General features: G+C 34.1%; 5 protein-coding genes and 2 non-coding genes across 7 annotated transcripts; 2 read left to right on the forward strand and 5 right to left on the reverse strand.

Moving 5' to 3' along the window:
- Positions 1-978: 978 nt before the first annotated feature.
- Positions 979-5,074, reverse strand: LOC129900559 (Golgi apparatus membrane protein-like protein ECHIDNA). Its single transcript, XM_055975559.1, has 6 exons — positions 4,910-5,074; positions 2,695-2,751; positions 2,408-2,611; positions 2,206-2,265; positions 1,804-1,930; positions 979-1,414 (listed from the first exon to the last, which is right to left on the reverse strand). The coding sequence occupies exons 1-6, from the start codon at positions 4,922-4,924 to the stop codon at positions 1,326-1,328; spliced, it is 552 nt and encodes a 183-aa protein (XP_055831534.1). The 5' UTR covers positions 4,925-5,074; the 3' UTR covers positions 979-1,325.
- Positions 5,075-6,425: 1,351 nt separating this feature from the next.
- On the reverse strand, positions 6,426-6,497 carry TRNAT-UGU (transfer RNA threonine (anticodon UGU)). Its single transcript has one exon. It is a non-coding gene; the product is annotated as a tRNA-Thr (tRNA).
- Positions 6,498-7,081: 584 nt separating this feature from the next.
- Positions 7,082-13,638, forward strand: LOC129900478 (LL-diaminopimelate aminotransferase, chloroplastic). Its single transcript, XM_055975462.1, has 10 exons — positions 7,082-7,256; positions 7,906-7,982; positions 8,331-8,398; positions 8,846-8,962; positions 9,315-9,377; positions 9,970-10,074; positions 10,162-10,212; positions 10,909-11,229; positions 12,904-13,110; positions 13,195-13,638. The coding sequence occupies exons 1-10, from the start codon at positions 7,174-7,176 to the stop codon at positions 13,486-13,488; spliced, it is 1,386 nt and encodes a 461-aa protein (XP_055831437.1). The 5' UTR covers positions 7,082-7,173; the 3' UTR covers positions 13,489-13,638.
- Positions 13,639-14,344: 706 nt separating this feature from the next.
- On the reverse strand, positions 14,345-14,416 carry TRNAT-UGU (transfer RNA threonine (anticodon UGU)). Its single transcript has one exon. It is a non-coding gene; the product is annotated as a tRNA-Thr (tRNA).
- A 759-nt stretch (positions 14,417-15,175) lies between these two features.
- On the forward strand, positions 15,176-16,147 carry LOC129899305 (tetrapyrrole-binding protein, chloroplastic). Its single transcript, XM_055974225.1, has one exon. It carries the CDS (start codon positions 15,229-15,231, stop codon positions 16,033-16,035), a length of 807 nt encoding a protein of 268 aa, XP_055830200.1. The 5' UTR covers positions 15,176-15,228; the 3' UTR covers positions 16,036-16,147.
- Positions 16,148-20,340: 4,193 nt separating this feature from the next.
- On the reverse strand, positions 20,341-20,967 carry LOC129900596 (60S ribosomal protein L27). The gene has a single exon (XM_055975605.1). The coding sequence runs from the start codon at positions 20,897-20,899 to the stop codon at positions 20,492-20,494; it is 408 nt and encodes a 135-aa protein (XP_055831580.1). The 5' UTR covers positions 20,900-20,967; the 3' UTR covers positions 20,341-20,491.
- A 1,907-nt stretch (positions 20,968-22,874) lies between these two features.
- Positions 22,875-24,827, reverse strand: LOC129900554 (60S ribosomal protein L9-1-like). Its single transcript, XM_055975551.1, has 3 exons — positions 24,349-24,827; positions 23,350-23,472; positions 22,875-23,246 (listed from the first exon to the last, which is right to left on the reverse strand). Exons 1-3 carry the CDS (start codon positions 24,721-24,723, stop codon positions 23,160-23,162), a joined length of 585 nt encoding a protein of 194 aa, XP_055831526.1. The 5' UTR covers positions 24,724-24,827; the 3' UTR covers positions 22,875-23,159.
- Positions 24,828-25,158: the final 331 nt, after the last annotated feature.

A 25,158-nucleotide genomic window follows, 5' to 3' on the forward strand; every position in this document is an offset into this window, starting at 1 on the left:
AAGAATATAATTCTAAATAAAAAGATATGTAAGTTGAGAATTAGAGGACAGGATTAGTAAGTAATTTAGTATGGTTGTTCGTTAGGTAGGGCTAATCTCATATCCTCTTGTTTTTATTAGTATTAGTTTAGTAATCGTGTAGTTTCTTTTTCTTCAATATTTTTTTGCTATCCATTGCTCCATTTTGATATTTTATTGTTGTTCTTTTTTCTCTTGCAGCACCTTTTCAAATAACTTTGTTTATGGAGCTAAATGATTTATCGAAAACAATCTCCTACCCTCACAAACTAAGAGTAAAGTAAATACATCTTATCATTTTTAGATTATCTTACACCAGATATGTTGTTGTAGTTTCCTTTTATGTTCACGTCATTCTTTCAAATTATGTGGTACATTATTGGATAAATAATAATAACTATAATCACACCCCAATTCACCTTTTTCAACAAAAACAAATTAAGATATGGGAGATATCCTAAATTAAGAGCCCGTTTGGATTTGTTTATAAATTGCTTATAAGCTATTTTCAATTTTTTTGAGTATTTGACTTGCCAATTTAAAATTATTTTGTACTTAAAATAAGTTCAAAAAGATAACTAAGTTTTTTTAATTGGGCTACCCCAACTTATTTTTTTTTTAATTTATAAGTTGCTTAAAAAAATCTCAGTCAAACAAACACTAAATCTATTCAAGTTTGTGTATATGGTAAAGAAACTAATCTTAAAATATCATAGAACTAGAAGAGAAAGGAAAAAAAGAAGAAGAAAAAAAACAATATACTGAATGAAATCCCACAAATGAGGCCTAAGGAGGTTAGAGAGTAAAAAGTAACCTTACCCCTACCTAGGTAGGAAGACTCTTTCCAAAAACTAAGGCAACACATATCAAAGTATAGATTAGAAAATGAATAGGAACACAGCAAATCCATGGAACCTCTCACCCATACTGTCTACCCCATAGTTGCACTTGCTGCAGAACTTGAATGCCAAATTTCAGATACATTTATGCATGTAGTCCATATATCTATTCAACAGCTGCGCGTGGTGGGAAAAGAAAAATACAATGAAGAAACTGGATTCGTGAAAACAGAAAGGAACAAAAATGTTTTTCCAGTTCGTTCATGTTCTTCATGTACAAGACCTCGATAAAGGAGAAGTCCAAATAAACACCATGTCAAAAAATCTCCTAATCACCCTTCCGATATGTGCCATCATAATTTCACAGCGTATACAGAACACCATTATATAATCAATACATGATTGTTCGTAGTAGTGGACACTGACGACCAGTTTCCTCCCACGACTAGCTTGCTCTGTATAAATTGTTCAAACAACACTAAATGCTGACTGTAGAGTAGAGGAGAACCGAGAAGTGAGAGTCTGGGTTGCAAATGCTTGAAGCTGCTTCTTAGCATCTGGATTTTAGAAAGAAAAAAAAATCTATGAAGATTAAACAGTAAAGGCGTATTGGAAAGCAAAATTCAAAAAGGTAATAGACACAGACATCTGATCACGACTACCAAAAACAAAAATGAAAACTGAAACAAGCAGAGCAAGACAGAAGCAACAACAACATACATAACCAGTGAGAGAAAAACAGAAAGGAATAAAAGAATACACAAACTAATGAGGGAACCTAACAAAATCTACCGTCATATTACACAAACTAATGAGGGAACCTAACAAAATCTACTGTCATATTATGCTCTTGCATGAAAACTGGAACACCCAAACAAAGTAATACTCCAGTGGTAAAGATACTGTTAGGCGCAGAATCTATAGAAGTTAAAGAGTAAGTACACACCTTTGCGACATCTAGTAAAACCAACAATATTAGCGACGCTGAGAGTCAAGCAAACTCCAACAACGAGAAGATAATCAGCTTGGAACCTAATGAGGGAGAATATCGCCAGAAAGAACCAAGCAACAGCCTACAACAAAGTACATAGATCAGGTGCAACACATCAACGGCTAACTATTTCACTTTGCAAATAAGGTACAGATAGAAACAAAAGCTGAATCCTGAATAAGTAAAAGCTGAAAACAGAAATCGAGAAGCCAAAGTGCGAAGGGCCATTGTTCTTATCCACGCATATTTTGTTGTTTGTTGCCGATTTTTCTTGAATTCTGATTATACGATACATGTGCTCAATTTTTTATGTTGAACGTTAGAATAAGCAGCCAGTGTGATAGAGTCTTCACTTACTGTTAGGTACAAAGTCCACCAAAACAGCCAGGAATCCTTTTTGTTCATGCGAGCCATTGACTGAAAGGAGAAGTGAAGAAAAAAAGGTTTGTCCAAGCCAACGAAGTTAATCATTAAGACTAAATGGGCCAGCACTTCTAAAATAAACCGATCGTCTGAAGGTAAAGATGTATGCTAAGGAACCTGAAACAAGATTACCCACCTCTTGATCAAGGCACTCAAATCTCCACACACTCTCGCCATTGTCATCTATTTCATTCCACCACCTTAAACCCACGAGGATACGTCCACTGACGTTCTTAACCACCCAAAAGTCAAGAGCAGCTAAAAGAACAGTTGTCACAAAGATGATAACAAAACTATCAACAAATAAAGCTGACAGAATATAAAACGCTAATGCTGCTGCCTGTCAATGCAAAGAAAATGTGTTAAATGAACACAATTACAACCTAAGACACTAAAATAAGAAGACAATGTAATAAGCTAGACCTTGAAGAGCACATGGAAAAAACATATCTGTGGGTGTGCATAGTCCTCCCCTGCAGGCTGAGAAAGAATGTGACCGTTTAATTAACTTTATGACAGAATCAATCAACTTGAAAAAAAATTCTGTGTGATCCCTCCTTTCCTCACGGTGGAAAGTGTTTAGGGGTGTAAAGGGAAAGGAGAAGCAAGGGTAGTAAAAGAGAGAAACAAAAGGGAAGATTATCTAAAATAAGTAACAGAGAAACTCAGAGAAGTAAGAAAGTGGAAGGCCACAAACTCCTCTAAGCTCTGAGTATTATGTATTGAAATGTTAACCATTTTTATATTTTTTAAGAAAAAATTACATTCGGGGACATCAGATAAAAAATCCTTTTCCTGCATTGCTTCTCCTGGATCATTCATCCATCCTTTTTCCTGCATTGCTTCTCCTAGATAATCTATCCCCCTTCCATCCAGACGAGGATCTAAAAGGAATCATGAACTTAAGGATTACAACAACACAACTACCACTCAATCCCACACTAGTTGAGATTGGCTCTATTGATTTGTTTCCCTAAATTCAGACCAGTTTCATTCTAATTATTCAATAGTTTGGATTATCTACAGCTAGAGTTTTCTAGATTTTTTACTAACATACGAATCTCTAAAAAAGGTAAAAAGGGGGTAAGAAAAACTACTATAACGTTTGAGCTAATGTAAGCACACCAATATAATAAAGTTCTAATCTATGTTGCTCAGATTCTCTAATAATGTTGACCCACCCATGTTGAATCCTCCAAAAATGCACTATTTTTGGAGGACCCGACACGCATCTATCGACACTTTTGAAGAATCCGAGCAACAAAGATTTTAATTCCAACTAGCTAGTATCTTCTATGTGAATCTTTTACTTCCACCATTTTTCTCTCTAAAGTTCACATAGATTTTGAGAAATTATAAGTCTTTTGAAACTACTCGCATCCATGTGATACTACCCCCTAACGTAAGTGTGCTAGACTGCTAGTTGTACCTTTTACTAAACTAACCTTTTACCCAGAATTTTCATTAATGGGGTTCAAAATTTGAAGAGTAGACATACAAACTACTCGAAGGAGGTTCGACATCTACTATATATACATAAAAAATTATTTTAACTATATATAAATAGTATAATTTTCCGAAGAAGGAGGTTAGGCTGAACCCCCTGAACTCAAGGTGGCTCCGCCATTGATGTAACTGACATGATATAGTGGGACTGTGGGACTTACCTGACATCCAAATTAATAGCAAATTTTTTTATTATTATTTTTTTTAAAAAAAAGGTAATTAAATTAAATATCACATTTAGAAGTTTAAATTTCAGAGTTGCATCAATAAACACACACAACAAACTATGTTATACAAAACAATCATCAAGATTCATTCCCAAGCTAAAACGAATGGCTAACAAGTCTTCTACATCCATTTTACAATATTTGGGTCCAGTCCATGTAAAAAAATCTGTCAAGCAAATTAGGATTTCAACATTTAGAAGATTTATCATAGGATGATTTCTTTTATGCTAGACATAAACCTACCGTACCCTCCCTCCTTTGTCTGGATGTAAAACCCGTGCGAAGCTTACATGGATCTGAGAATAGAACAAAGCAGGAATAATATGCCATCTCTCAAAAAGAGATGCAACTATATTAAATAGGCAATCAATGACAGAATTTAAAAAACCATCTATATAGGCTTTATGCCCAATCATTTCGATCTTGCTTGGTAAAGAAGGGGATCAACACATGAGAGAATACTCGTCCCATACTGAAGTCATCAAATTGTGACTATGACTCCATAATATCCTTGAGCCTAACATCAACAAAACAAGCACATCAACATTTTTTACTAATTCGATTATTCCACCTAGATTTGCAGTAACAATTCATCGAACTAAAACAATTTTTACATCTTCTGGATTGATATGCAATTAAGGGATCGAATTCACTAAAGTGAAAATTTTCAATTCCCAAACAGATCCGTAACACATGATAATGCAGTAGAAAAGTAATGGAAACATGAAAACCCAAACAAACGAGTAAATCAATCGACAGATCAATTAAAAGAATTACGAGCTCAAACAAAACCCTAGCATCAATGCAACTCAACGACGAAAAACAACAATTGTGAGATTTCAAGTATTATTTGATTGTACATTAGGTGAAAACATGAATCAAATAATGAAAAGTATGAAACTTACTGGGTTAAGATCCATTATCCGATATTCAAATCAAGTGCCCTTAGAAATTCGCCTGATCTCTGTAATAGTTTTCGTTTCGTCTCTCTGAAATTGTTTCGTAAAAATGAAAATTGGAGCTGTTGCCTTCCTAATTTAGATTTGGCATTCGGCAAATTTTTGGAATTCTAGAAAATGTACCCCAAGAATTCTTTTATTTAGGGAATGCCCCAACAACTTTATTGTTCTTCCATTCCAGTCTTTTGTAGATCGGTGTATCGGAAGATTCGGTTCGGTTTTAAGTATTATCGATTTAGTTTATCAATTTTTGATTTTTAAATACGCTTAATTGATAATCAAACTAATAAGATATTTGTTATCGATTTTCGGTTTATCGATTTATGATCTTTAACGGTTTGATTTTCGGTTTAACAAATAAGAAAAACACTTTTAAAACAAATATATGATTTCTGGAGTCGTCGTTGTACCAACTTGCAAACTCTTGCCGATGAACACTAAACCTAAAGCGGCAAAGCCTAAAGAATAAATATTAAATACTAAATAGTATGATATAGTGAGTAACTGATTATACATTTATATTAATACCTTTTGTTTGATATTTGTGTATGAATAAAAAAACTAAAAATTAAATTAGTAAATTTTTATAGTGTTAACGAGTTATCGATTTACCCAATAACCTAATATTATAAAGTCAATACTGAACCGATAATCCAATAATTTTTTTTATAAACCATTAAATAATTTAACCCAATAACCCAATAGAAATAAATCAATAACACCTTTTCCAATTTAATTTATCAGTCGTTACGCACCCTTACTCGGCAGAGTTTAATAAATAATCGAGAAAAATAGATGGTTTTAACCTTTGTAATACCAAACTTTAGTTTATTAATTATAGGAGCTAATATGAAACTATTACCAATATATTTTTATGGGTTATACCAATCTTATAGAAAAAGACTTTACCTTGTAAATTACAATATTTTAATATAGATAGTCTTTATTTGTTTGAAGTTGAGATATAATTTGTTGAATGATAATTTAATATCATGATATGATATTGATATAGTGACTTTTAATTTGATATTAAGAGTCTGTTTGACTTAGCTTATTTAAAGCAATTTATAAGCTACTTTAGATAAGCTAAGCTAAAATAGATTCAATTGATTTTTTGGGTTTATTTTAAGTATAAAATAGTTTTAAGTTGATCAGTCATACATTAAAAAAAAAACTGAAAATAACTTAACTTATATGTCAATCCAAACGGGCTCTAAATGCACTTATTATGCATTCTAAAGTGCTATTAATCAGATCGGATTAAAAGAGAAAATTGAGTAATTTTTAAGTGAAGTTGAATGTTTCTATTTGATCCGGGGGATTTCATCAATTGAGGGACATATTTGTTAAGTTTAATAATAACAGGGATAAAATTGGCTTCAAATGAAAATAGATGGATATTTTTGATCCTTTTTTCTAAATAAAAAGGTCCTTGAGAATGAACAAGATTAAAAAAAAAAAATGCCCTCACGCAGGATCGAACTACGGACCTTCAGTTTACAAGACTGACGCTCTACCACTGAGCTATAAGGGCTCTGTTCTATTAAGGAAGTCAGTTAAAATAATTTAACAGAAAATATTAAAGGTGTTTAATAAAATCTATTGGAAAATTTGTTTGTGAATTACACAAAATGCTCTCAATGCTCTCGAGTTGATTTTTGACTTTTTATGTAACTCTTTTTTTTTTTTTGGTAAATATGTAACTTTTTCTTGATTACTTGTTAATTTTGGCTGGGATGGAGCTAGTAAGAGTTTAAGAGTTTATTCGAATCTCTTCCGATACTTACATATAATTAAAATTATTATATATATATATATAATAGATATTGATTCTTTTTCGATATTTTATATTTACTTCTTCGTATTTTAAAATTTTTTAATGAAAAACTTGACTTCATCATTGAATTATCTATAAAAAAAAGATATGATCACTTGTCAGACCATCTCCGATCCAATATTAAAATTTGCACTAATTTAGTATGTGAATAGTATCATACCAAATTTGAACATTTTTTGAACATTTTAATAAATCCTAACAATAAATTAAAATAAAATATTCAAGCGATGGTTAGGTTACTTAACAAATTGTTGCTAAATAAATAATTTTTTTTAAAAAAAACGTGTTTCAATGGAGCAAAAGGGCTGGAAGATTAGGGTTGTTTTAAAAGCAGCTTTTGTGTTTCCGGCTCTACTCGACTGAGCTAACTCCAATGGCATCTATTCAGCAAACTCTTTCTACATCAATCTCTTCATCCACTTCTACTTTCTTGGGTCAGAACAAAATCCGTTTCAGGTACCTAATTTAATAATTTCCCATGTTTTTCTTTAATTTTCTTAATTCGGCTTTAGTTTAATTTTTAATTTTTAATTTGAATCTTCATCATCTGCTTTAGTTTTCGACATTATTGGTCTATGTTTACTGGTAAAAATTCAATCTTTAAGCATTAGAACGAACAGTAGAGAAGGAAAGTTCAATATAGCTTCCACATTCTGATTTCGTTTTGTATTTTCATGGGGAAGAAGGTAACAGTGTGTGGTTGGTTATTTCTATTCTTGGAAATACATGGGAAAACGTAGTCCTTTTTCCTGCTGGTTTAACCATGTACTTGTACTGATTATTGGGTTCTTTTCTTCTTCCTAATTCAGGTGACCTTTTTGTGGTTTGTGCTGATTCTTGAATTTGCTTCTTTATAATTTGTTGAATGATAATTTAATATCATGACTTGATATTCCCATATTAAACCAAGTATCCCGCAGTCATAGCATTGATGTGCTAGGATGATTTGAATGAACTGACCGAGAATCTCATCTGCATTGGTAGTATATAAAGACTAAATGCATTGATGAGAACGCAGGAAAAAAATACTTTGCTAATTCTGACTAGTTTTATTCTTGGTGCATGCAGTGTTTGCTAATGTAAAAGTGTGCATTAATTCTTTCAGGAATCAGAATGTGTCAATGCCAGGCAAAACCAGTGGTGTTGTCAGATGTGTTGCAACACCCTCTACGGAGAAAACTTGTAAGCCTTTATGTTAATGTTTTTATCCAGTGCAAATTGTATGACATCTTTTGATATTCTTCTGTTGATCTGCCAAGTTAAAATGAGAATAGTAGACTGCGAGCCTGTGCAATATGGATCAATTAGAACTTTTGAAAATTGTTATTTTCAAAAGTAAAGTTAGGAGAGTCAAAACGGCAGCTATGTGTACGTTTTTTTGAAATGCAAAAATTGTAAAATTATTGTCTTTTAACAGTGCCAACAAGAAAACAACTGTTAATATTAGTCTCACCTATATCTGTTTATTCAAATAGGTATGCAAGCTCTTGAGATTTGACTGTGCTAATGAAATTCTTGTGTTGCTTGAAGCTTTCAAGACAAAGGTCTCTCGCAATGAGAACTTAGCTAAACTTCAAGCTGGTTATCTGTTTCCTGAGGTCCGTATTTCAACTGGTCCTTTTTCATTAATTTGATTGTTGTTTATCTGTTTTCTTTAAGCTACTTTGCAATAAAAAAAAATGCTGCTTATAGTGAATTAGCTGTAGGAGATTAGAGAAGTAGGACACAGTGCTTGAAATAAGTTGGGAGGTATTGCTCTTGGGATCATGAAATATATATATTAATTTAGATGAGATAGCAGTAATGTGGAAATATGATGAGACAACGAGCAGATTTAGTTACCCGAAGCAAACTTATTTGCTTTTTTTAGCTCAATATTGGATGGCTGGTTTTATACAGCCATCACCTCTCTATGCTTCCATCCTGAAACTGGGGAAAGAAGACAATTCTTTCTATTAATACCCTAAAAGAGCATCCTTATTTTGTAACTGCTCTGCTACTTACTAGGAGTTAAGTTCTAAACAATCTCTCTTTGGTGAAGTTAGATCGCAAGAAGGAGATCTGCACACATGTTGAAACACCCTGATGCTAAAATTATAAGCCTTGGAATTGGTGACACTACTGAGCCCATTCCTGAATTCATAACTTCTGCCATGGCAAAGGTAATGCTGATGACCTTGTTTGTGAATTTTGTAAAGAATATGATACAATTGCTATCTCTATCAAGCTGTAGTTTTTTTTGTTACAAGTCAAAACTTCAAAGTTCACCGTATTTTTGTGTCCTATTCTGCTTGACCAATGATGGCATTATTAACAAAAATCATGTTACTGGTAACATTTGGTTTTATACTGAACATGTTTCTAAATATTTCTTTTGATAGTTTTCAGCATATGCGTACGTAGACTACCATTCAACTTGGCAAGTAGTTTGTATTTTTAATCTAATCTGGTTATTGAACTCTTAGTCGATAACTTACTTCCTGTTCTTGATTTTGTTTTCTTTGCTAATTTCAGAGAGCACATGAACTGTCAACATTAAATGGTTACAGTGGTTATGGTGCTGAGCAAGGAGAAAAAGTAAGTAGTGCCCCCCTCTCTTCATATTTTTCAGTAATATGATATTAACTCTATTCTTTATTGTCCAATTCTTGTTTCTCTTCCTTCTTTTGCTTCAAGAATAATGGTTCTGGCATTATCTGATAGTTTGTATTTCCTCTATTTATGCCAATTTCTTTGTTCATTTTGTCCTTTTCTGTCCTCAAATAAATTGCAATGTTCTTTATCCAGTTGTCCATACAATAAAGTTACAATTTTCCTCTTCTGTTTTTTCATAACGTCTAAAAGGGTGTGCAGCTGGTATTTCTGAAGCATTTAAAAGAATTTCCATATATTAGATCAGCAATAATCTGTTACTGCTTTGTAATTAGCATTTTAGTCAACAACTTCTTGGTTTGCCTACCAATTTAAGAAAAAGAGAAATGAAATGTTTCATGTTTAGGTGTTGTCAAGCATCATTATTTTGGATCTTTATTTTAAGATTATAAGAGAAAATTTCTCTTTGGTCGCCATTTTTTTCATTCGTAGCATTTAATCTGTGATTTAACATTTAAGTGTAAAGTCAACTGTCAGAATAACTCTAAGAATACATTGATTATTTCTGCATGAGCAGCAACTTAGAGCCTCCATTGCTTCTACCTATTATGCAAATGTTGGAATAGAGGAAGATGAGATCTTTGTTTCTGATGGTGCCAAAAGTGATATATCTCGACTTCAGGTCTGGTTTTCCCTGCATTTAGTGGTCTTTTCAAATTACTGCACTGTCTTTCACTGTCAGTTTATGAATTTATTGACTGTATTGCAGGTTCTTTTTGGGTCTAATGTGACTATGGCTGTGCAAGATCCATCATATCCGGTAAATGTTTCAGGCTTTTACCTCTATTCTTCCCTATTAGTATTATGACACAAACGAAAAAGATGAGTTCGAGGGCGGCCAGATGCCCATCCAGGATACCTGCACATTTTAGATTAGCCATGTCTATTTTTCTTTATGATTTCTCACATTATTGTGATGGTACTACTTTATAACTTGGCACTAATTTTTATACTCCTGTAAAGGTATTGATACATCTTTTGTTATTATCACTATTGCATCTAATTGCACATTTCCTTTTATTTGGTGTAGTGTTCTACCCATATTAGGGTAGAAGGCTAGTACATAGTCTTGTTATTCTTCCGTATTAGTAGGCTCATTAGCGCACTATAATTTCTTGTGCTCTGACTTCTGTTATTATCTGTGTCGCTTTCGTTATTTACTTTCTCATATCGCTTTGAACTTCTTAGCCTTATCTTACCTTTTTTTATGCTTCTATTGAGCCGAGAGTCTCTCGGAAACAGCCGTCCTACCAAGGTTGGTAGGAGTAAGGTCTGCGTACACTTTACCCTCCCCAGACCCCACGTTGTGGGATTTCACTGGGTTGTTGTTGTTGTAGTCTCTTTATTATCTGTTGGACTACTCCTTGTTTTCTTACGAGGCCTTGGAGGAAGGCTTTCATATGTGATGGTGTTTGTAAGAATCTCAAGTATGCCTTGATTGTTGTTTCTAATGTAGGCTTATGTGGACTCGAGTGTTATTATGGGTCAAACTGGTCAGTTTCAGAAGGATGTGGAGAAGTATGGGAATATTGCATACATGAGATGTACTCCAGAAAATGGGTTCTTTCCTGATTTATCCAGTGTTCCTCGGACAGACATTATATTTTTCTGTTCGCCTAATAATCCAACTGGTTCGGCGGCATCAAGGGAGCAGCTGACTAAATTGGTGCAATTTGCTAAAGACAATGGCTCAATCCTTATTTATGATTCTGCATATGCTATGTATATATGTGATGATAGTCCAAAGTCCATCTTTGAGATTCCTGGAGCCAAAGAGGTAAGTCCAGATCATGTTATTTGGTCAACATTAAGCTTTACGTTGTTTTCCAGTGAAAGCTTCTACTATCATTTGGTCAAACCCTGTAGCATGAAACAGTATATTGTAGATAACAAACTCATAATGTCTGTGTATCACTTTGTTAGCAGTTACTTATTGATACTTTGCTACTACAAAGATCCATCTACTTCCATTACTCTTTTGAATCCCATTACAACCATACCTCAATTCCAAGCTACTAAGAGTCGGCATATGCATTCTCACTATTCATTTCACTCTATTTGGACCTATTTCATTCTAGTATTTAATAGTATGTGTTTCTCAAAGAGTAGAAGTTCTCTATATTTCCTATTGAGACACAAATCTCGAAACAGCCCTCCTACCTTGGTAGGAGTAAGGTCTGCGTACACTTTACCTCCCCACACCCCACGTTGTGGGATTCCACTGGGTTGTTGTTGTTGTACACAAATCTCGAAACAAACTAAAAAAACTCCTAGTAAATTGGCCTAAATGTATGCTTACCTTCATGACTAAGCACAATTCCAAACTAGTCGGTGCTGTCTATACATACTTTTGCTCACATTGTACCCAAATTTCCGCTAAATTTACATGGATGATGGATCAGAAGGATTTTGGGTCTTTCTACACTTCTTTTCGTGCCTTGTTCTCTTTAAATACCTTCTGTCATCATGGACCTCAATTAGTTTTATTGTTTTTTTCTCAAAAAGTACCTTCAATCATCATAGTTTTACATCCATCGACCAATGCATTTGGAGTACTCTTCATAGTTCAACCTTTTGGTTAGCACCCGCACTAGTTTTGTCAATTGACTCAATATTGTTTGCGAATAACATACTAGGGTGTCCGAAAATGTAGTGGAATATTACGGCTATTCATTCTAGTCTTTGCATATCTAGTTTCCTTTCGGCTATTCTTTCTAGTCTTTGCATGTCTAGTTTCCTCTCCTATTACCAGACTAAATATAATCTGGAAAGTTTTCATCACCAACCACTTGACTTGCTTCAGAAAGGACAGAAAACTGAAAAAGTAGAATGGGCAAACAGCAAAAACCTCATCCTGGTTTCCATCGGTTAGCTTATCATAATCATGATAAACAAGTACGGGCTAAATGCTGGACAAAAGTATGGGCTGAATGCATATCTTCATGGTTATGGGAAACTCTTTTATATCTTGTAGCGCTATTCTCACACCTTTTTTTTTTCTCACATGTGCGACTGGGCAGTCTATTCTATCGACTTTTATCTGGTTTATTATCATTCATGCATTTCGTTGGGACCATTCTGTTTAATTCACCTCCTGCTCCTTACTTTTCTTTTGCCATGATTGACTAGAGCTCATGGTAGTTTAACTCATCTTCTTCCCCTGCTCTTTCAATGTCAGTCTGTAGTATGGTTATCTCAAGTCTATTCAATCCAAGTTCTTTTTACCCCTTTGTTAATTCGTGGGACTTTCTTCTGATCCTCCCTGCTCAGCAGTAGTCTTTTAGTAGGAAGTTTCAGAGCTGCTTCTTATAGAGTTGTAGGATTTTCATTCGACTTTTGTTTGTGCTGCTTTTTCTCATTACCCTTGGTATAGAGAGTTAATTGCATGATTCTTACATTATGAATGGATTGTTCCATGTGATTCAGCAAGCATATTGTACTGGACTTGCAGGTTGCCATTGAGGTTTCATCGTTTTCAAAGTATGCTGGGTTCACTGGAGTTCGTTTAGGGTGGACTGCAATTCCCAAAGCACTCTTATATTCTGATGGATTTCCTGTAGCAAAAGACTTCAATCGCATTGTTTGTACAAGCTTCAATGGTGCATCCAACATTGCTCAAGCTGGCGGTCTGGCTTGCCTTTCACCTGATGGTTTCAAGGTCAGTTTCATCATTTTCTCATCTCCCTATTCTCTTAATCATAAAGAACATCACTTTGAACGTGTGTCAAACTTTGCATTTCAGGCCATGATGGACGTGGTTGGTTACTATAAAGAAAACACACAAATCATAATGGATACATTTAACTCTCTAGGTTACAAGGTGTATGGAGGTAAAAATGCACCCTATGTGTGGGTGCACTTCCCTGAACGAAGCTCATGGGAGGTTTTCAGCGAGATACTTGAAAAGACTCATGTCGTTACTACTCCAGGCAGCGGTTTTGGACCTGGTGGTGAAGGTTTCGTCAGAGTAAGTGCTTTTGGACATAGGGAGAACGTCATAGAAGCTTGCAGAAGATTCAAGGAACTGTACAAGTGAAGTAACTCAGTTCGCCTGCATATCTATGTGAAAATATGCAGCTGGAATTTGAGGCTTCATTGAGATGCTATTTCTTGAGTACTCAACATTTTGATCCTGTATGGAATTTGTTGGTTTGGAAGAATAAAGTTTATTCTGTGATTGCCATGATTGGTTCCTCTTCATAATGACCACTGAAACTGAATTGTTTAAAGGGAAGGAATAGTTGAAAGTGACACATAAACTCTAAAAAAACAACATCCATCTTTCAAAAATAAGGTGTATCATTTAATAGGTCATCACTATGGACATAAAAAGTTTGACCTCAAACAGAGTTGGTTACCCATATTTCGGAAAGTTTATAGTCTAATACATATGGGGAAAAAAAGAGAGAATCTTGAATTTTTATTTCATCACATAAACTCCAAAAGAACACAACTTTTCACTTGTTGAAATTAATAATTGTTGAGCAAACAAAGAACTAAAGGTAGAAATGTTAAGTACAAGATACAAACCACTAAAAGCATAAATTCTTGGGTCAACTCTTTTCATGTTAGATTTTTGACAGACTCTTCAGTTTTTGACATGACAAACCACCAAAAGCATAAATTAATTATATTAGCATATGATAAATCAAATTTGAATATCAAGAGTCCATTAAATTGAACAAAATCATCACATCTTGGAAATTTGGCCAAGGAATGGTAAATAATTAGGCCAAATTGGTATTTAAATAATGATAAGAATACAGTACAATCACTAAATCAAACTTTTGTTTTAGCTAAGCAAATGAGTAGAAGTAGGTGTGGACAAGAAACATTGAATATAGAAAACACTAAGGACTACGGACAGCAAAATATATATTATGTTTAAAAAATGCCCTCACGCAGGATCGAACTACGGACCTTCAGTTTACAAGACTGACGCTCTACCACTGAGCTATAAGGGCTTGCTTGCTATAAACTTAATCTGATTGAAATGTTATTCTAGCAAAAACATGTTTTATAAAAGTTAAGTTCAAATTAGTGGTAGAACACACCAAAAATTCGACTTACTCATAATCACAATTTAAAGGAAAAGGAATCAAATAAATTATTTAAAATAGGTCAGTTTTATCTTTCGTTACGGTTTTTGCTCAAAAATACCTTTGGTATTACATTCTTGATTCAAATTTGCCCTTAACTAATAAAATTGCTCAAAAATACCATTCTTACTAATGTTACTCCAAAATAGCTTTGGAAACTTATAAACTTTGCTTCAAAATTAGTGGTAGACCACAACAAAATTCTAACTTACTCATAATCACAATTTATAAAATACAAAGGAGGGGTAGCTACTTCACATTTAATGGTGGGCTACCAATTTCCTTACTCGACAACAACCACCAAAAAAACACAATGAACAATTTGTAGAAAACTTTTTGATGCCACAAATTTAGAATTGAAATAGAAAGAAGGGATCAAAATGTTAATTAAACAACTTTGTATTGTATTTTATTTTATTTTATTTTTGGCCCATAGAGATAGAAGATATTGATAGAGAGTATCCAAACTCACCCATATCTAGCCAATCTCATTCAAGCACTATATTTCCTTTGATGACATCTTTCTTTCACTCTCACTCATTTCTTATCTCATCCACCCCCCCCCCCCCCGTCTACCCCCGACCCCACCCCTACCCTTCTTATATCTTAACCAAAATGTTCCACAATTTTTTTTCAAGAATTCAAAAAGCTATCTTTATTTCTTCACTACTAAGCAAATGGCAACTAATTCATTCAACTCCATTCATCAGACACTAAGGAGAAGGCATTCTATAGATTGCTCTTTTTCTTCCTCTTCTTCTTCTTTTTTCCTCAAGCCAACAATTACCAAAAACCCCTCCTCTTCAACTTCATTCTCCATTCATAATCTCATAACTTTCTCTGTTTCCTCAACTACCCCTACCACCACCACCACCACCACCACCACTACCACCCCCTTCGATGTCCTCGAACAACACTTATCTTCCCAAAAATTCCGGGAAGCCGACGAGGAAACTCGCCGTTTACTCATAGCTTTAGCCGGAGAAGCAGCAATTAAACGAGGATACGTCTTCTTCTCCGAGGTTCAATTCATCTCAGAATCTGACCTCAAAGAAATCGATTCGCTATGGAGAAAATACAGCGACAACAAATTCGGGTACAGCGTTCAGAAGAAGATATGGAACACCAAAGTGGACAGAGATTTCACGAATTTCTTCATCAAAGTTGGATGGATGAAGAAACTGGAAATCGAGGAAGTAGATCAGTACAATTACAGAGCTTTTCCGAATGAATTCATTTGGGAATTGAAGAATGATACACCAGAAGGGCATTTGCCATTAACGAATGCTCTGAGAGGAACTCAATTGCTGAAGAGCATTTTGACTCATCCAGCTTTTGTTGAAGAAGGAGATGAAGATGAAGAAGACAAAGAAGAAATTAGTAGTAATAATAATTCTGTGGTAGATAAAGGGAGTGCTAAAAAGGGGGGGTTATTTGGGGGTTTAAGGAGTAAATTATTTAGTAAACCAGATTACAGCTTTTGAATTTTTGAAGAAAAAAAATGTTTATTTATTTGTGATTTAATTACTTAAATCATTACATCAAAGTAAAACTTATGTGATAAAAAGTTGAATGAATTAGAGTTTTTTTCCTTAATGTGTTCTTATTAAAAAAAAAAAAAGAATGCATCAGTTGGAGTAAAAAGAAGTAAATGTTAAAATAACTAATAATTTTGATATATTTGGAGATATTGAGCTGAGGTCTCTCGAAAATAATCGTTCTACCTTGATAGTAATAAGGTTTGCGGACACTTTACCTCTTCAGACCGCACGTTGTGTGATTTCATTCGATTATTTTGTTGTTGGAGATATTAACGAACAAAGATGTAAAAAAATACAAATTTTAATTAATAGTACATAAAAGCTAACGTCTTTGTATAACATGTGTTGATTGGCTGAATATTTAATCTTCAATCTAGTGTTGGCATATTTTTGTTGTTACTGTCACAATATTTATTAAAATATATTCATCTTAAAAATAGAAAAAAAGGACAATTTAACTAAGTTGAAAGAACTCTGGCATGTATCTGTACTTTATATAATTTGAATGTGTCATTGTGCGAACGTCAGGCCTTTTTACGTTATTTGGCTCACATGCTAATAATTTATGTTATTATATGTAAATATAATAAAAATAATTGGTATAAGAAGATAAATAATATGGGATTATTATACAGTGCTTACTACTCCCTTCTAACTCCATTGGTGTGAGTTTACTCACATTATCAATTTCAACTTTGAATAAAGAAGGAAGGTTGTCGCAACTTCTTTGTACCATAAAAATAAGAGTAAGGTTACATAAGATCTTTTGATATTATGCTTCATTTGAAAATAAAAAATTGGAGACATAAATTTCACGAGAGAAGACTAACAAACATGTAGAGAGCACTCACAAATATGTCACAAGATGACTCGTTAAAGAACTGAAATTTTCTATATTACTGATTTGATGGCAATAATAAAAAAATCAAAAACTTAATTCTAGAATATCGAGTGGTCTAACTTACCATTGTATATTTTATTTATCCATTAATTTGATATGGAAGTTAGTTCCTATCAACTGGTCGAATATAGATAAAAATATTGATTTCATAATATGGTGGAAGGAATTATTTCCACATATATATGCTAGTACCCTGATTCTACTAAACATTAAGGTTAATGTTTCTCTTTTGCGGCATATGCGGAAAGCTAGAAATTTATTAAGCTTTTATGGTGATATGTACAAACCTAATGCTATAATAAAATTTTATTTGATTTACATGAATATGGAAATATTATTATGGCATAAGATAGTGTTGTTTTAACAAATGCAGGTTTACAAATGGAGGAGGAAAAGGCATGTATTGTGCCATAATAATATTTCCATCATACGTAAGGGTAGGTATGCAAGTCAAGTAGTCAAAAGTAGCTTCATGCCCTTAGCACTCTTATTCAATACTCAATTTATAGGTTAGGCCATAACCATTGAAACGCTAGCAATGTAAGCCCCTTCGGAACAAGCTTCACAGAATGGTTGGTCAAGGATTCATATCTTATCATAGGCACAGAATGTGGTACAAATGTTACAAAAAAAGACAGCGTTATCCTGGAAAATACCTACCACTTGCAAAGATATAAGAAGATTGATGAAATATATCATTATTTTATATATTCCTCAAACATGAAATGTGTTTGCTCATAATCTAACAAAATTCTCTATTGCCCACCTACATAGAGTTACTTAAGATTCGACTTTACCAAGTTAGGTTGTAAATGATGCACTGGCAACATATGAACATTTGAAATAAGCAACGTACGAACAATTGAAACAAATTATGAGGCAATATAATGAAGTTATCTACCGAAAAAAACACTAAAGCTTTCTAAGTCAGTGGAGAGATAAATAGAGCTTTCTAAGTCAGTGGAGAGATAAATAGCACCTTAATGAATACAACGTTCTCGTCAACTGGTAGTAAAGGTAATAATGAGCCAAAGTATTAAACAACTAAACAAGCAGAAAATAGTTCCTATTCATCACATTGTATTCTACACTCCGAGTGAGAATGGTGCATAAAACATAGCTAGGTACACCAGTAGGCAACTCGAATATACAATTTGTCCTACATAGCATAAATTCTTGGATATTTAGAAAAAACAGCCTTTTCACAAGTTACGCCGAAACACTAGTGAGAAAGAACACCTAATGAGTCATGCATATAGAAGGTGGAACAGGACTCGTAGAGACTCATCTAGAGAAGGTATAAGCCTCTTTAGACATTGGCAAAGATCTTACAAACCAAGTTCTTGCAACTAGAAGCATACAAACACCATTTATTGGACGGCCAGCAATGCTGAACAGGCAAATTGATTTATATACATATCCACAATTCCAAATGCAGACATCACATGACATCGGCAAATAAAAGAAACAGGCACTTGTGGAGAAAATATTATACAGTAGTGTGACTAAGATTTTTTAAACATTAGATTAAGGGTCTGAAAGATGACAATATGTGTGAGAGAGAGGGAACCATTTGATAAAACTCAAAGAGAGAGTAGTTAAATTAAGGACATGGAAGGGTGAAAGGGAACAGCTAAATATATACATATAGACCAAGTACACCTACAACATATGTTATTTTCACAAAGAAACTTCAAAAGAAATTGGAAGAGTATAAAGGATCACCACAAAATCTACTTGACCTATCTAGGCCTAGGGAATATTAAATGATAGTCAAACCTCTTCTGAACTGTGAGAAAAATGATGCAGATGAAGATTAAGAAGAGGAGAGCCCACAAGTGTGACGACAACAATAAGGGCTACTCAAGAGTTTTCACTCACCAGTTTACCCAGTAATATGTGACACCATATACATACACAATGGAGTTTCATAATACATGTATAATATATATGATTAGTTGCCAAAAGGTAAATGCGTAGAAGAAAAAATTAAACACAAATTTAGCCCAAAAAAATTGGTAGGACCTTGATAAAGGACAGAGGTGGCCAAGAGAAATGGAAAAATGATCTGTATTGCTATGGGTGAATAAGGTTTTAATGCTGGAATCAGCCTATCTTCTACCATTTAGTTGATGTAATAGGTTCACTCTTTGTCTAGACTCGGGTCATTCTGACAACTGGGATTTGATCATCCTACATTTACCTTACAACAACAACAACAACAACAACCCAGTGAAATCCCACAAAATGGGGTCTGGGGAGGGTAGAATGTACGCAGACCTTACTCCTACCAAGGTAGGACGGCTGTTTCTTGGGGAGGGTAGAATGTACGCAGACAAATTGTTTTGAGCATGAAGGGAATGGACTCAAAGAACAATATTAATAATTATTAATATAGCGAATTTGTCAAACCCAGCAAGTAGAGAAACAACACGTGGTAGAATAATTGATACACAAAGAAAAATAACAAACTCACTCACAACACACTGGGATTTGATCATCCTACATTTACCTTACAACAACAACAACAACAACAACAACCCAGTGAAATCCCACAAAATGGGGTCTGGGGAGGGTAGAATGTACGCAGACCTTACTCCTACCAAGGTAGGACGGCTGTTTCTTGGGGAGGGTAGAATGTACGCAGACAAATTGTTTTGAGCATGAAGGGAATGGACTCAAAGAACAATATTAATAATTATTAATATAGCGAATTTGTCAAACCCAGCAAGTAGAGAAACAACACGTGGTAGAATAATTGATACACAAAGAAAAATAACAAACAAACTCACAACACAACCACTATTTTAACTTGTAATCACTACCAAATGTCAGAGGTACTTGTAAAAACAGCTATGTTCTTAATACATTTTTTTTGAAACTGAAAGAATTTATGTTGTAAATACATTTTAGCTGCAACTAATTATAATGAGGTGTCCTAAGGGTCTGTTTAAAACATTTCTCAACCTCAAAAAGCTACAGGTAAGGTATGAGTACTTCCCACCCTCGACAGACCCTGCCCAGACGTGTGGGAGTAAGCAAGGCAAAAAACACACTGCTATTTCTTTGAAGCATTATGCTGATTTACTTTGGGAATTTTACTCCCATAATCTATTGCACTACAGGTTAATAAAACAAACTTACCAAACAACATATCCATTTCTAAGAAAACTCAAAAGAGTAAATCTTAGAACACCAGCATCTGAACAATATAGAACCACGCGCAATAATGCAACATAGAAATTAGAGCAATAAAAGATATAGCAGCATTCAATCAGAGAGACTCGATGATATAAATATCAAGCTAGTCAAAAACATTAGAAACATACCATTATAACACTGTAAGATAACTGAAAGAAGAGCTAGGAATTACCCATCAATAAAATAGTGCAAACACAAAAACAGCATAATAGTATCTTGATAACAAAAACAATATCCTTCAAAACTCTTTAATACTGGGAATATTACCATTTCATCAAAATCGGATTCAATCCTCGCTCAGAACCTAAGCTTAGTGAAGAACCAGCGATTTTTCCCGGTCTTGAATCTCTCCTCAAGCCTAGCCTTGGCCTCCTTAGCAGCAGTAACCTTCTTGTCACGTGCCTGAAGAACGTCTACATTGACAACATCCTTCAGATCCACATCGAGTGTGTAACGAGTTGGCATGATATGGTTGTAGTTCACGAGCTTGATGAAAGCCTTGACACGAGATTTCTTCGCCTGCTTCTTTGCTGAATCCTTGCGGATCACCTTCTTCGGGTACTTGGAGATACCTGCAACCAAACAATGGCCATATGGCCTGTCCCTTGTTCCTTCATCAAATGCCCTTACGATCACAGCTTTCCGGCCGGCATATTTGCCTTGAAGAACGATAACAGCTTTGTTTGGCTTCAAAAACTTCACCATCCTCGCCGCCGCGGATTCTCTCTCTCTCACTGTCTCTCTCGGCTGGATGAAATGGAATATAAAAACCCTAACGTTTGGTCTTTATAAAGCCCTAGTTCTCAACGGGTTAGAATGGAAACCAAAGCCCTAGTTCTTAATGGGTTAGGCCCGTAATTTATCATTTGGGCTTTGACAAAATGGACCTTCTCAACCAAAAGGGCTGATTTACACAAATAGCCTATGATACGTCACCATTTAAATCTTTTAAATAATTATTAACTGGGAATTATTTATGATAAAGTGTCTGGATACTTCATTCACCAATAATAACTGTTTTAAAGTAATAAGGGTTCGTATGGTCGCAAATTAAATTATTTTGAAATTGTAGTTTTAAGATTTTTATCATTGGACTAATTTATACAATAGTAAGGGGTGTACATCAATTAGTTCGTTAGATTTTATGTATTGTCAATTCGATTTATCGGTTTTTAATTTGTGGACATACTAAAATAAAAATTAAATCAATAAGATAGTTATTATCAATTTTTTATTAATCAATTTTTGATCTTTATGGTTCGATTTTTAATTTAACCAATAAAAAATGATTATACAATCATATATACATGATATTCATAAATTAGAAATAATAGCAAGAATATAAGTGCAACATAATTCCACATTTATCACTTTTATTTAAGCGATCGAATTGTTTGTATTCCTTTTAAAGACTCATGCAATAAATTGCGCAAACAAGATTAATTGTCTATATTTGTGACAAGCAAATCTAAAATTAAAATAACAGAAGTTACTACCCGTTTGTATTGAAAAGAGATGTCTGCAATAGAGAGCTAGAAAGGCTAGTTTGTGTTGTCTAACGCCTAAACCAATACTAAAATTTAGAAAATAGAGTTGGTAAATCTTAAAGGCTTTGTTATATAATTACGAGTAAAATAGTATTTTCATATATTTGTTTGGGTTATCAATTCAATCATTAACCAAAATAATAAAATTGATAACCCAATATATTTTTTTATATAATCGTTAACCCAATATCGATAAGTTAATAGTGTAATTTTATTTATTGGTTTAACCGAGTTTTAAACATCCCTACCAACTAGGATATGAGATAAATACTATCATATTGAAAATAAGATGGGATATCCTGTCTCTTTTTTTAAACCAGGGTTACTCTTTTCTTAAACCTTTCACAACCTTAGATTTAGAGATAAGGATCATTTACCATCCAAACAATTTTCTCTGGTTAATTAAATGGTATAACCTTAACGACCCCTAGAACTTTCCCCTTCTCTTCAAATTATCTCATTATTACCATCTGTCTATCTTTTTTGGGTATATTGAAAACAAGTAAATAAAATTCTAAAATAGACGAAACTGTATTTTTCAGGTTTTGTGGCACCTCATTAGTTCTTTCCACACCATCGATAGTTAAATAATTTTCAATATTTGAACATCGTGAAATCTGTAGAAGTGAAGTAGCTGTGTAAATGTTGACAGAGGACATAGAAAATAAATTTCAATATTTTAAATAAATAGCAGCACGATATATGTCAACACATTTCGACATCCTAGAGAAAACGTGTAGTAGTGATACAAGTGTTGACAGCTGAGAGTGCTAAACCTCTAATCGTTTGTCTAATGAGCTTTATAACAGTGTCTGTAAAGAACTTGTCAACAAAATTCCTAAAGATATTATAAGCTCTGCAATTATGGCATATTCAGATAATCACACTCACCACATTGACAAGTCGAAAAAACAGCAAGTCATCATTTATGAAATTTTTAGCACAAGTTTAGGAAAACGCTTGGCTAAAGAATATAGGGTATTTGGACAATGCACAGTGGATTAAGTTCTTGTGAGTTGTGATATTGTAAAACTAGCTAGAAACAACAGAAATTCAAGAGGGCCACCACACTGCACCATAAAATAGAAAAGATATGGCTGCCAAATTCTTGATATTGAACCTCAAACTGTAAGTTATGCAAACACGACAACTATCATATATAACATTGTTGCAACTTGGAATCATGTCCTTAAAATTTAGAATCAAACAATACCGACTCACAGATAACAAGAACTGAAACATTTGGGATAGTTGAAAGAACCACCAAGGCAACTTTGTCAACAAAATTCCAAAACAAGAACTAGAAAACTGAAATTCAAACAAGTCTGTAATATATGGTCTCCATAAGAACTTAAAAGAGATAGTAAAACGAGCATTTGGGATATGGGTCATGACCAATATGCCTACTTCTAAAGTACTCATTCTTCTTGAACAATTTGACCCTTCTCACTGACATAGATACCATCAAGAAACTTCCGGATATCCTTGTTCTTCACATGGCATTTCTGTACAACAAAAACGAAATAGAAAAGTTCAGCAATGCAAATTCATATTAATAGCATGTAAACTTTAAATGTTCAATGTTGGGAGATAGAACATAAAGATTACTTGGTTAATGAGGGCTGCAGAACGAGAGACGAGTTCAATGTCATTTCCATCCAATACAAGCTCATCCTTAACCTTCTCAGATCGAACAACAGTTACTCCATCAAGCATGTCCACTTTCCTAACCTGATAGAGTCACATAAAACCATTTAATATCCTAGCACTACGGCAAATGGGATAGCTGATGAGCAGTCAAGAATACAAAGGCCATAGCCATACATAGGGACAGAACCTAGCCAAATAGGATCGCTTCAACTAAAGCTTGTTGTTTCACTTATTTTGGAACATAATTCCTTAGGACACATAAAACAAGCTATGACAATCACAACACTTTATCTTGTAAATAACCAATTTTTACCTCATCTTTATAAATTACATTAGCTGATATCTATTTCAAGCCAACATCTCAAAGTTCTGAACCTACCAGAATAAAACTACTCTTCATTACAGTTAACATAGCAACGTTACTAATTGCAAAGTTGTCGTTTCAAACATTTTCCAATTACCTTTAACCACAAAATAATAATTGAAGTAGTTCGAAAAAACTATGAAATTAATGTCAGAGTTTAATCAGAAAATTAATAGAATCTTGACATTCCTTTCTTCACAAGTACTCTAAAATTTTCTTTTCCTAAACATATGCCTAACAGTAATTCTAAAGCCAATTAATTTCACATTTCAGACTGTACAAAATCTAAGTTACAACAAAAATCTACAAAAAAAACTCTACAGAAGGATCACAAATTAACTCTGATATTTATATAAAACTGATGCATTTCTATCGTATGGGCATCACTTTTAGCTCTAATTTGTATCTAATCTAATTAACCGGGATTGAATCATATCATTCAACACAATAAACCACAGAAAATAAAAACGAAAATTAAAAAACATAAGTCCAGATCACATATTTAACGATCATGTTAGCAAACTAATGCATACATTTCATTCGTATAAAAAGCTTCAGAAAATAGACACAAATAACGAAGAAATTTTGTTTACCCTCTTCTCGCCAAGGAAGTTACGGATCTCAATGGACTTGTTACTTCCGGTGATGGAGGCATTGATTGGAAAGTGAGCATACACAAAACGCATCTTGTATCTGTAACCCTTGGTAACACCAGTGATAAGATTACCAACATGGCTAAGAGCGGTACGGATGGAAGCAGTAGCCTTACGAGATCCAAACCAAGCGTCAACCTTCAACTTCTTCTGTCCAGTTTCCTCATCCTTGATCAGCTGAAAATCGAGATTGAGATGCTTGAAGTTTCTCACAAGTTTTCCCCTTGGTCCCTCAACTTCGATTTGCTTTGCCTTCACCTTAATGGTGATTCCGTCGGGGATGTCCATGGTTTCCGATGACAGAATTGTCTTCATCTTCTCTGAATTTCTCTCTCACACTCACTCTCTCTCTCCTCTCTCGGAAGTGAATATGGCGATCGCTAAAACCCTAGCAGCGATGTGAAACCTCAGAGACAGAGCTCTTAAATATGATGTGGTACTTATTGAACCCTAGTTGTGATGGGCCAAATTACTAGTAATATGCGGAGACCCAGCCCAATAATTAGGCTGTCATGGCCCAGTTATTTTCACCGGCCCTTTTATGATTGGGGATATTTCTTAAATTAGGCCCAAACAGCTTGAACAGATGGACTCAACCTTATAGTTCGAAAGTAAAGCCCGAATAGGGTAAACTATAGGGAAATTTTCATAAACCGCAAACAGTAGGCCTTAAATGGGATCCCTTATCTACAGCTTCACTAATTACAACTCGTAGCTATACTTTAGTTTGCTACGATTGTATTTATTATA

The sequence above is a fragment of the Solanum dulcamara genome, chromosome 8 (assembly GCF_947179165.1).
Source record: "Solanum dulcamara chromosome 8, daSolDulc1.2, whole genome shotgun sequence".
In the NCBI taxonomy this organism is placed as follows: domain Eukaryota; kingdom Viridiplantae; phylum Streptophyta; class Magnoliopsida; order Solanales; family Solanaceae; genus Solanum; species Solanum dulcamara.

Bases quoted from the DNA above. Each gene is read 5' to 3' on its own strand.
- LOC129900559 (XM_055975559.1), bottom strand. The intron at 2,266-2,407 runs GTGGGTAATCTT...TTCTCCTTTCAG, and splicing joins TTGAGTGCCTTGATCAAGAG to TCAATGGCTCGCATGAACAA. The intron at 1,931-2,205 runs GTAAGTGAAGAC...ACTTTGTTGTAG, and splicing joins GGTGGACTTTGTACCTAACA to GCTGTTGCTTGGTTCTTTCT.
- LOC129900478 (XM_055975462.1), top strand. From the start codon at position 7,174: ATGGCATCTATTCAGCAAACTCTTTCTACATCAATCTCTTCATCCACT. The intron at 8,399-8,845 runs GTCCGTATTTCA...TGGTGAAGTTAG, and splicing joins CTGGTTATCTGTTTCCTGAG to ATCGCAAGAAGGAGATCTGC. The intron at 11,230-12,903 runs GTAAGTCCAGAT...CTGGACTTGCAG, and splicing joins AGATTCCTGGAGCCAAAGAG to GTTGCCATTGAGGTTTCATC.
- LOC129899305 (XM_055974225.1), top strand. From the start codon at position 15,229: ATGGCAACTAATTCATTCAACTCCATTCATCAGACACTAAGGAGAAGG.
- LOC129900596 (XM_055975605.1), bottom strand. From the start codon at position 20,899: ATGGTGAAGTTTTTGAAGCCAAACAAAGCTGTTATCGTTCTTCAAGGC.
- LOC129900554 (XM_055975551.1), bottom strand. From the start codon at position 24,723: ATGAAGACAATTCTGTCATCGGAAACCATGGACATCCCCGACGGAATC. The intron at 23,473-24,348 runs GTAAACAAAATT...TGACTCTATCAG, and splicing joins ACTTCCTTGGCGAGAAGAGG to GTTAGGAAAGTGGACATGCT. The intron at 23,247-23,349 runs GTAATCTTTATG...TTTGTTGTACAG, and splicing joins CTGCAGCCCTCATTAACCAA to AAATGCCATGTGAAGAACAA.